Genomic DNA, 11854 nt, shown 5'->3' with positions numbered 1-11854 from the left:
AGTTGATGATTCGCTTAATCCACATAAGAATTTAAAAAATAAATTATAAAGTTATAACCTACCTTCAAACAAATGAGAGAAATGCACTAGGTCGGGTGTACTATTTCATCTGTCTTGTAGACACATACACTTATTTGAGTAAATTGGAAATAATTTTCACAAATTCTTTCAAATTTTTATACTCTCGCATCATCTTGCTACTGAGTATAATAGCTTTGTTCACATAAAATTAATCGAGATCTATATATAGGTTATTTATCTTATTTATAAAAATAAGTTGTGTTTTTGTCTGTTCGCTATAGGTGACTTAACTGTTGCAGGAAATAAAAAGTGGACTGAACCACTTTGAAGGTTTGGATTACCTGGTCTGTAAAAAAAAATTCAGAAAATATTAGTTAAAAAAAAATTCATTACTTACTTATAACAGAGAATGTTAAATTTAGACAGAGAATGTTATTTAACATTTAGCTAAGCTGCAACGCACTGATTAGGGCAGGAGTTAAAGCGTGAATAATAACAAAAACAACATTTTTTTTGGATGCGCAAGGGCACTGGCAAGACGTTTAATAATTGCTGCAACTCTTCTAAAGGATGGAAATATTGCTTATCTTTTAAACTTTCGTTATCCCTAATCTTGAACATCCCTGACATCGAGAATTTGCACGAAATGGAATTTCATTGGTTGTGTTCTAGGGCAATAGTGTCACCCAGGAATGACAGTGTCAACGAAATAAACGATCTAGTTATTCAAAAGGTACCCGAAGAAATAAAAAATACTAATCGATAGACCCCGTGACTAATATCGAAGACGCAGTCTGTTATCCCTAGGAGTTTTTAAATTCATTAAATGGCTTTAAAAATTGGAATTCCAATTATACACCCAAGAAAATATAGTTCGTTATTTCATCTTACACGGTTTTCAGATGACATGGAACGTATCCCCCATTTTACAATAGGAAACGCCTCTTTTTTTACACGGATTTCTTATGTACGTATCTACCGTGTAAAAAAAAGAGTTGGGTGTACTTTTGAGGAATTTAAGTCTTCCAAGCATGTGGACATGGCTGCTTATTAAGGAATTGAAGGACAATTTAATTGTAGCAACCATTATCACCGGCCCAGCAGCTGGTCAACTAGCTCATATACCGAGGATTCCGATGATCCCAAGTGATCTACCAATCCCATTTAAACGGCTTCAATTTCCAGTGGAAACATCTTTCGATCGAATTATAAACGAGTCCCATGGCTAGACTTTCGAATTAGTAGGGATTGACCTACGAAAAGAATGTTTTACTCATGGCCAACTGTATGTTGGCCTATCGCAGGCCGGAGGCTCTGAAAATCAATTTATATTGCTGCCATAAAATAAATTAACATCAAATATCGTTTACAGGGAAGCTCTGATTCAATAAATTACTTTGCAGGAGCAGGGAAAGTAAAATGTTTGTATAGTAAAGGCCTTTTTACAAAAAATTAAAAACAATAATAATAATACAAAAAATATACTTTCATGGTCGAATTTCTTTCATTTAACTAATTTTTAATGACCCCACGCAAAAACGAGAAAGTGGGAGAGTGTGTACAAAATTATAACTTTTGAAATGATTGTTTAATATCCGTGTGAAGCCGGGCGGGCTGCTAGTTGTTATATAAAAATGATAAGGATGATGAGAAAACTTAAAATCCGGATGACCGTCCGTTCGTTCATGCAAGCTGTACCCTGAGTAACTAAGGTAAACTAATACGGCTGTGTAAACTGACGTTGAGTAATACCAAAAGCTCCGTCAGGATCGGGAAGAACATGCTCGAGTCGTTCGAGGAGGTTTCAGACAAAGCGACTCCCTTTCGTGCGACTTCTTCAATCTACTCTTGGAGAAAATAATTCGAGCAGCAGAACTGAATAGGGAAGGTACAATTTTCTATAATCCGATGATATTGATATCATTGGCCGCAGTTTATTCTGCTTTCTCGAGACTTGATAAGGAAGCGATGCAAATGGCTCTGGTAGTGAACGAGGGTAAGACGAAATGTCTCCTGTCATCAAAGAAACAGTCGTCCCACTTGCGACTAGGCTTCCATGTCAATGTTGACAGTCATAACTTCGAAGTCGTATTCTTTCGTCAATATTGGAACTAGCTGTTAATGGAACAAAAATGTCAACCTCGAAATCCAATGCAGAATAACTCTTACCAAGAGGTGCTACTTCGATCTAGGTAGGCAATTGAGAAGTAAAGTCCTCTCTCGACAAACAAAACCCATATCTATAAGGCATGGACGATGACAACATCCGATTAGTCAATGTGAAGAGTTTTCAAGAGAAAAGTTCTCCGATAGATTTATGGTCCTTTGCGCGTTGGCCACGGCGAATATCGCATTCGATGGAACGATGAGCTGTATGAGATATACGACGAAATTGAAATAGTTCAGCGAATTAAAAGACAGCGGCTACCCTGGCTAGGTCATGTCGTCCGAATGGACGAAAACACTCCACTTCGTTGGAAAGACAAGGCGGAGAAAGACCTGACTTCGGTTGGAATCTCCAATTGGCGCCACATTGCAATTAGAAGAAACGACTGGCACGCTGCTGTTAACTCGGCTATAATCGCGTAAGCGGTGTCTACGCCAGTAAAGAAGAAGAAAAATCAAAGTTTTTTTTTTTAATTTGCCACGACGAGTATCAAAATGCCGTTATGACGTATAAGTGATTGAAAAATTTTAGTTGATAAGAAGTCTCCATGTGTATTGCTTTTGATATTTCTTTGGTGTATATAAAAATATGAGTATATTTTTATTGATTATCTCATTAGTCACTCGGTACTAAAGTGAAATTAACAAAATAATAACAATAACAAATACATGTACGTAGCAAAATTTTGAAACCATTCAACGCATTTGTCTACATACATGTATACGTACGTAAATGTATTTATTAATACGTCATTGTCGTAAATTTATTTTGTAGAACAAATTTTGATTTTATTTTTTATGTTTCACAGACAATCAATGTGATTTTTTAATTTTTTTACTTCTTTCAACGGAAAAGGGGAGTTTTCGCTTTGTTTTCAATAATTTATCTTATGTAAGCAACATTTACTGATTTATTGAATTGTTTTTGAGTGTATTTGTAATAAGCTAGCCAATCTGCGTAACTATGATATAACTTTGGATTTCTCAAAAACGACTAGTAAGATCAGATCGCCCAACCAAAATGTGGTAATATTGTGAATTGGTATTTCATTCATTCCTTTGGGTGGACAAATAATATTATTCAGTTTAGGGAGTAAGGAAGAGAATGGACCGATTGTAATCATTTTGGGAAGGGAATCGTCACCTAACAGAGATGCTATTTTATTGCTGCGAAATTCGATATGTTTATTCATTTTAGTTGTTATTCAGGGCGATACTCCAATTACAATGATCTTCCAACAATTTTATATAATTTTAGTAGAACACTTGATCTTTTGTTTCAAAACAAACCGGAGATCAGAAATTACATTTCCATTGTCTGTTAATTTTTGTCCAGCGAGCCTTCTTGTGGTGTTAGGACAGGCAAATGCTGCTGACCACATCTGGCGAATAAGATGGTCTTAGAGGCAATTCGAAGACCATTTTATGTAATCTTCAGATCGTTTGTGAGAGGATGACACAGTGAACAGGTCGATTAACATACATATATAAGGAAACCATATTACATTACGTTATTGTATCGATTGAACGTAAAGATTAAAGTTAGATCGAACTTCTAGTTCAAAGCCTTTAAATTTACATTTTGAAACGCTACACGCCCACTTTTAAAGTAAGTTTAGATATGGTCGCCCCACCTTTGTGCTAAATTAGAGTTTATTTAATTTTGAAACAACAATTTTGGACCTTGAATCACGCAAGTTTAAGAATTAAAATATTATTTAATGTATGTGTAATATACATACTTACATATATGTACATGTTCCGTTATAATAAAACAATGTAATAGTTTAACCAATTTAGTGCGAGCCTAAGGCTGTGTATTTCTATGCATTAGTAAAATAGCACAAGTAAATTAGATTTACAAATTGCAACACTAAATTTAATCGATTTTAAAATTATTTCATTAAGTACTGAAGTTTAAAAAAATTCAATTAATAGCATCAAATGTATTATTCAAGGTTGCAGTAGCAGAGCAACTCCAGCTAGCGTCCATTTACCGGGCTTATCCTTGGTTTTCAGATTGAAAGTCCAGACATAAGTGGGGCCGCGAGTTCTCGTTTTATACAAAGGACACTCATACATGTTGCGTAGATCTTGCTTATCCTGCGTAATAGCCTGTAAAACAGTAAAAAAGGGTTGAGAAAGAAATATGTGCTTTGTTTGGGTGAATAAATATAAAAGTGATTTATACGAATTAAAAGAACTTTCTCTCTGATAAACATTTATTCATTATTCAATCTAGTTCGTTCTGCCCAGTTGTGGTGATTCTACGATTTCTGGTTCTGCGCGAATGTCGTAAATATAGAGACATAAACATGATTCTACTAATTTATAAAACAACTTGTTTGAGATAATCTATTGAAAACAACACTTATATTTGGAGTCGACGTTATTTACAGCAAGAATATTCTTTTTTGACGTCTTCTCCCGTCGATGAATTCTGTTCGAAGGGTGGTGAACACTTTTACTATATCATAAATGATCCAGCAATCACAACTAAGTGTCAAATAATGCTTTAATGTAGCTAAATGAGAGGGGAAAACAGATGGCTAAAGCAAATGATATTGTACCACTTTAACATACCGGTGAGGTAGCAATTGAGCATTTTTCTAATGTTTGGTACTCGATATGGAGTGTGGTAAATATTTCAACAAAGCTTGAATAGGACTTTTCGTAACATTCTTCAATATGGCAGCAATATGGATAAATTTTTTCACCCCTTTGTAATTACGATTATATCAAAAATAAATCCTCATCATTCTCTAGTTTCAAGATCTCAGAAGGTTGTTGCTTGTATGTGTTCTTACTTTAATTCTTAATGCCGAAATGTGGTTTTGTGTTTATGATGTGTAGGGTACATTTTGACTGGAAATTTACCAATTCAAGCTCTAAACTGCCCATAGAAGGGTACGCGAGAATAATACTGATGACTAACAAGTAAGGAAGGGCTAAGTTCGGGTGTCACCGAACATTTTATACTCTCGCATGATAAAGTGATAATCGAGTTTTCATTATCCGTCATTTACATATTTTTTTATTTTGCTGTAAAATTAATTAGATTACATCAATTTGTATACTTTGAGTGTTGAATTGTATTTTCATTTCCTAATGTATACATATATATTATACAGAGAAGGCATCAGATGGAATTCAAAATAGCGTTATATTGGAAGAAGGCGTGGTTATGAACCGATTTCACCCATATCTCGTACATGTCATCAGGGTGTTAAGAAAATATTATATACCAAATTTCATTGAAATCGGTTGAGTAGTTCCTGAGATATGGTTTTTGGTCCATAAGTGGGCGATGCCACGCCCATTTTCAATTTTTAAAAAAGCCTGGGTGCAGCTTCCTTCTGTCATTTCTTCCGTAAAATTTAGTGTTTCTGACGTTTTTTGTTAGTCCGTTAACGCACTTTTAGTGATTTTCAACCTAACCTTTGTATGGGAGGTGGGCGTGGTTATTATCCGATTTCTTCCATTTTTGAACTGTATATAGAAATGCCTGAATAAAACGACTCTGTAGAGTTTGGTTGACATAGCTATAGTAGTTTCTGAGATATGTACAAAAAACTTAGTAGGGGGCGGGGCCATGCCCACTTTTCCAAAAAAACTGCGTCCAAATATGCCCCTCCCTAATGCGATCCTTTGTGCCAAATTTCACTTTAATATCTTTATTTATGGCTTAGTTATGACACTTTATAGGTTTTCGGTTTTCGCCATTCTGTGGGCGTGGCAGTGGGCCGATTTTGCCTATCTTCGAACTTAACCTTCTTATGGAGCCAAGAAATACGTGTACTAAGTTTCATCATGATATCTCAATTTTTTACTCAAGTTACAGCTTGCACGGACGGACGGACAGACAGACATCCGGATTTCAACTCTACTCGTCACTCTGATCACTTTGGTATATATAACCCTATATCTGACTTCTTTTAGTTTTAGGACTTACAAACAACCGTTATGTGAACAAAACTATAATACTCTCCTTAGCAACTTTGTTGCGAGAGTATAAAAATCTTTACAAAACTTCTTTAGCAAGCTTGTAAGTTTAGGAGATTACTATACATATACATATATATGTATATTGTGACATGCGTGTAAAAGAAGAAGTCACAGAAACGTCTACCTTTCTGGTTATACGTTTATGCAATAATAGTTCTGCTGTAGATTTCAGTGGGTTTGTTAAAACATTGTATTAGTTTATAAATATGTATGTATGTATAGTGCGCTTCAATTTGCGGGCAATGCTGGAACTTACACACATATGTATGTGTGCATAACGATTTTCAATTTAAAATGCAAACATGTGCTGCAAATAATTTGAATTTGTGGCGCCAGCATCCAATGTGCGATTGCCCCATTTTGGAGCCATTCACATTGCTTGTTACCTCAACGTCAATGCCATCGTGATTTTAAAGACGCCAGACAAATATTCCATTTTTTATCTAATTTCTATTTGTTATTTGCAATTTTCTAAGGTTTGCTAATTTGCACATCAGTGATTTCCACATTTATATGTATGTACATGCATAGAAATTGATCTTTAGACGCCTCGATAATTGCCACCTAGTGATGTTGTCGCTCACGTTGACGCTGGCGCTGGTGATTTTGCGATTGCCTTTACTTAGCTTATGAATATATGAATAAACCTGCGCTGGAGCTTTATTTCCTCTGCTATTTTTTATAACCTGAACAGGGTATATTAAGTTTGTCACGAAGTTTGTAACACTCAGAAGGAAGCGTCGGAGACCCTATAAAGTATATATACTTATGTATATATGATCAATATGTTGAGCTGAGTCGATTTAGCAATGTCCGTCTGTCCGACTGTCTGTCCGTCTGTATATATACGAACTAGTCCGTCAGTTTTTAAGATATCGTTTTGAAATTTTGCAAACGTCATTTTCTTTTCAAGAAGCTGCTCATTTGTCGGAACTGCCGATATCGGGCTACTATAACATATAGCTGCCATACAAACTGAACGATGGGAACCAAGTTCTTGTATGGAAAACTTTTACATTTGACGTGGTATCTTCACGAAATTTGGTACAGATTATTTTCTAAGGCAACAATGTAATCTCCGAAGAAATTGTTCAGATCGGCTCACTATAGCATATAGCTGCCATACAAACTGAATGATCGGAATCAAATGCTTGCATGGGAAACTTCCTTATTTGACTATATATTTTCACGAAACTTGGTATGAGTTATTGTTCATAGAAATAATGTAATATCGGAAGAAATTGTTCAGATCGGCTCACTATAGCATATAGCTGCCATACAAACCGAACGATCGTAATCAAGGGCTTGTATGGAAAACTTTTGCATTTGACGTGGTATCTTCACGAAATTTTACATGGATTACTGCTTAAGGAAAAAATTGTTCAGATTGGATTACTATAGCTTATAGCTTCCATACAAACTCAACTCATAGTTACTAAAAGAAATGCATATGTGAAGGGTATATTAGCTTCGGTGCAGCCGTTTTTTTTCTTGTTTTATTTATAAGTATGTACTAAATTTTCGATCGATAAAATCAGGCTTATGAAATACAGTAGTGCCAAATAAGCCAAATAAGTTTTACGGTGTATTTTTATTTATTTCCTTTTATATTTTTGAATTGAGTTAGCATTTTATGAAATAATTTTTATACCAAGCCAGTGCGGAAGCCTTCGAAAATAGTAAAAAGTTCAAAAAGCATATTATGATGAAACTCATTGCATAACGAAGATAAAAAACCAAAAGTGAAAGGGCAAGAGAGTAGTTAAATTTTTAAGGGTTAAAAATCTTTCAAATTTCCACACACTATGCATTCTTTAGAAATGGGCCGCACATACATGGTTATATCCGAGTTTACAACAGCGCGCCAATCGTTCTTCTTTTTCGCTGTTTGGCGCCAATTGGAGATTCCAAGTGTAGCCTGGTCATTCTAGACCTGGTCCTTCCAACAGAGTGGAGTTCTTCTACTGTGTACGGTGTCGAATACTCTCAGAGCTGGAGTGTTTTCATCCATTCATACGACATGACCTAGCCAGCACAGCCGCTGTCTTTTAATTCGCTGAACTATGTCGATGTCGTCGTATATCTCGTACAGCTCATAGTCCATCGTTGTCAATGCGCAAAGGACTATAAAACTATGAAGTTTCCGCAGAACTTTCCTCTCGAAAACTCGTAACGTCAACCCATCAGACATTGTCATCGTCCATGCCTCTTCATGAATTTGGTCTTTGTTCGTCGACAGAGGACTTTACTTCTCAAGATAGACGAAATTATATACGACTTAGAAATTATGACTATCAACAGTGCCATTGGAGAGGTCACGATAGGGAGTAGCCTTGTTTCAAACTTCGTTTGATATCGAACGGCTCAAAGAGGTCTTTCTTGATAGGACTATTAAAATAGAATGTAAGGACTCTAGTAGAAGGAAGTAAAAGATGGGGAGACTAAGAAACATCTTCGATGTGAATGCAAAGCTTTATAAAGGAAACAAGTAAGGAAGGGCTAAGTTCGGGTGTCACCGAACATTTTATACTCTCGCATGATAAAGTGATAATCGAGATTTTATTATCCGTCATTTACATATTTTTCAAATACCGTATTTGTGTAAAGTTTTATTCCGCTATCATCATTGGTTCCTAATGTATATAGAGAAGGCATCAGATGGAATTCAAAATAGCGTTATATTGGAAGAAGGCGTGGTTGTGAACCGATTTCACCCATATTTCGTACATGTCATCAGGGTGTTAAGAAAATATTATATGCCGAATTTAATTGAAATCGGTCTAGTAGTTCCTGAGATATGGTTTTTGATCCATAAGTGGGCGACGCCACGCCCATTTTCAATTTTTAAAAAAAGCCTGGGTGCAGCTTCCTTCTGCCATTTCTTCCGTAAAATTTAGTGTTTCTGACGTTTTTTGTTAGTCGGTTAACGCACTTTTAGTGATTTTCAACATAATCTTTGTATGGGAGGTGGGCGTGGTTATTATCCGATTTCTTCCATTTTTGAACTGTATATGGAAATGCCTGAAGGAAACGACTCTATAGAGTTGGGTTGACATAGCTATAGTAGTTTAGAGATATGTACAAAAAACTTAGTAGGGGGCGGGGCCACACCCACTTTTCCAAAGAAATTACGTCCAAATATGCCCCTTCCTAATGCGATCCTTTGTTCCAAATTTCACTTTAATATCTTTATTTATGGCTTAGTTATGACACTTTATAGGTTTTCGGTTTTCGCCATTTTGTGGGCGTGGCAGTAGACCGATTTTGCCCATCTTCGAACTTAACCTTCTTATGGAGCCAAGAAATACGTGTACCAATTTTCATCATGATATCTCAATTTTACTCAAGTTACAGCTTGCAGGACGGACGGACGGACAGACAGACATCCGGATTTCAACTCTACTCGTCACCCTGATCACTTTGGTATATATAACCCTATATCTGACTTCTTTTAGTTTTAGGACTTACAAACAACCGTTATGTGAACAAAACTATAATACTCTCCTTAGCAACTTTGTTGCGAGAGTATAAAAATGTATGTTAGGTGTATGTTTTTTTATTTGCAAGTTTTATTTTAAACAGTGACATTTCACCTACCCGAATATTTATCACTGGCATCGGTGGATAGAGCTCTTTGAGACGCGATTCCATTATGATACCCTGTTGTACATCCCATCTGGCGCCTTCCATAAATATCCCATGAACATAGGCGCCTTCACGCGGTGCCGTGCTATAAATAAATGCATACAAACTTACATACATATATACACATGAAAAGAAAGATATGAATACGCGCATCGTGACATTTAAGATCATCGATTTTGCAAAGAAAAACACTTTAGCATAAAATATTTTCAATATCTAAAAATAACACAGCTAATGAGTTTACCACTTTAAATATGTACATATACGCATGTACATAGGTATGTACACATGTACCTCATGCCCTGTTGCAAATAATACCTGTATAGGCGTTTATGGCCCTGTCACGCTGCTTCGCGAAACGATGTGCTAGCGCCGCCTCAGTGGCCGCTGACGTTTGATGATTACGATGATTATGATGATTTCTAAGCAATTGACGCCTAGTCTCGTTGTCTCGCCATTGATTGGCATCATTTTCGGCGTCGTTGCATTCGTGCATGTGAACGTGTGTACGTTTTGCTGAATGGCGTCAACATCGTCACGGTTCTACTGGCGCGTCTTGCCGTCGTTAACGAATGCGCCAATTGTCTAATTGATTTGTTTGTTTAATTACATGACTTGGGACAGACTAAATGCCCTCATCATTGTGTGAATAAGTGATCGCATTGTAAGCACTTGTGTTGTGGTTAGCGACATCAATTCATCACCTTTGTGGTACCTAAGGGAATCCCTTCTACAGTGTTGCGGAAATGTTATGGGAGCTTACAGAAACCGCAGTACAGATGGTCATATAAAAAATTAACGAGTTTTGGACAAAATAAATATTATGTATTTTATATTTATGCTCTGCAACATTTCAGGTTGAGAAGACTCGATAACGTTAGGCACTAGTATTCTTTGGCACTCTGAAGAGGTGTGATATTACAGATGGGTAAAATCGGACCCACAAATGTCGTCAATATATGTATGTAAGTATGTAAAAGTGATAAAGCGTTACAACCAAGGTAAAAAAATAACCAATAAAATTTAATGTAGCAAATCACTGTGAAGTGGATCCTTTGAGCGTTAACATTTTTTAAGAAGAGTAGGGCCCTATATATACATAATATAAGAGTTTTAGTTATTATGGTTGGCCCGTATATACTATGTACACATCTACATATTGCAGTTCAGTACAGAAATCGGTCGACGAATTTTGCCCCAACCCCACATATACCTCGTATAGTTATTTTCGACCACTGGAAAAAATACTTTTGATGCATCTGCCAATTCGGTACTGAAATTTATTTTTTAAATTTTTGCGGATTTGACATATGTAGTATTTACCGATTTAGCATCGGTCTACCGTTAATACAAGGCTACCATACAAGTATATTGCAAGTATCACAGAGGTAGCAATAAAAGGTTCGACAATTTCATCTTTCATGAGTTTGACAATGAAGTGTTCGCGCGTCACAAATAAAAGAAGAATAATGGATTTTTGTATTTTTATTTTTTTGTTGTTAATTGCATAAGGAATCTCCGTAGGTTATTCATCCCTTTTTCTCTTTGTTTCATCACTATGCAGATACGGTTGCTACTTATTTTTCGATAACACAGTACAACAGCTAATCTGGGGGGTGAGAAATCCCAAGTCAGGGTGATGGTACTAGGTCAGTATAGTAAAACCCCCAAAGGGTTTGGCGTTCGTATGTGTCAGTTTTTTTTGTGACCTTTTAAACATTTCTTTATCTTTATTTTTTTCGCTTAGTTGTAACATTTTGGCAAAAAAAAAAAAAATTAATTTTTATAAATATAAAAAAAAAAACATTATTATTTATAAAAATTAATTTTTTTTTTTTTTGCCAAAATGTTACAACTAAGCGAAAAAACATCAAGATAAGGAAAAAAATTAAAAGGTCATAAAAAGAACTGACACATACGAACGCCAAACCCTTTGAGTGTTTTATTATTCCACAGTGTAATGATAACTTTTAATAAGATTAAAAATTAATTTTCTTTCATATTTGAAATCTTTATA

At 35.7% G+C, this 11854-nt stretch overlaps 1 protein-coding gene across 1 annotated transcript in view; it reads right to left on the bottom strand.

Moving 5' to 3' along the window:
• Window positions 1-3970: 3970 nt before the first annotated feature.
• Window positions 3971-11854, bottom strand: part of LOC126767904 (dynein beta chain, ciliary) — a 36859-nt gene continuing 28975 nt past the window's right edge. Inside the window, exons 28-29 of the mRNA XM_050485621.1 lie at window positions 9790-9922; window positions 3971-4302 (exon numbers count right to left, since the gene is read on the bottom strand). Of these exons, the coding sequence (XP_050341578.1) occupies window positions 4141-4302; window positions 9790-9922 (295 nt within the window). The 3' untranslated portion in view covers window positions 3971-4140. The remainder of the gene's footprint in view (window positions 4303-9789; window positions 9923-11854) is intronic.

Source organism: Bactrocera neohumeralis, chromosome 2 (assembly GCF_024586455.1).
Source record: "Bactrocera neohumeralis isolate Rockhampton chromosome 2, APGP_CSIRO_Bneo_wtdbg2-racon-allhic-juicebox.fasta_v2, whole genome shotgun sequence".
Lineage (NCBI taxonomy): Eukaryota > Metazoa > Arthropoda > Insecta > Diptera > Tephritidae > Bactrocera > Bactrocera neohumeralis.
Note: the sequence above shows the minus strand (reverse complement) of the source record. Positions and strands in the feature narration are given on the sequence as shown.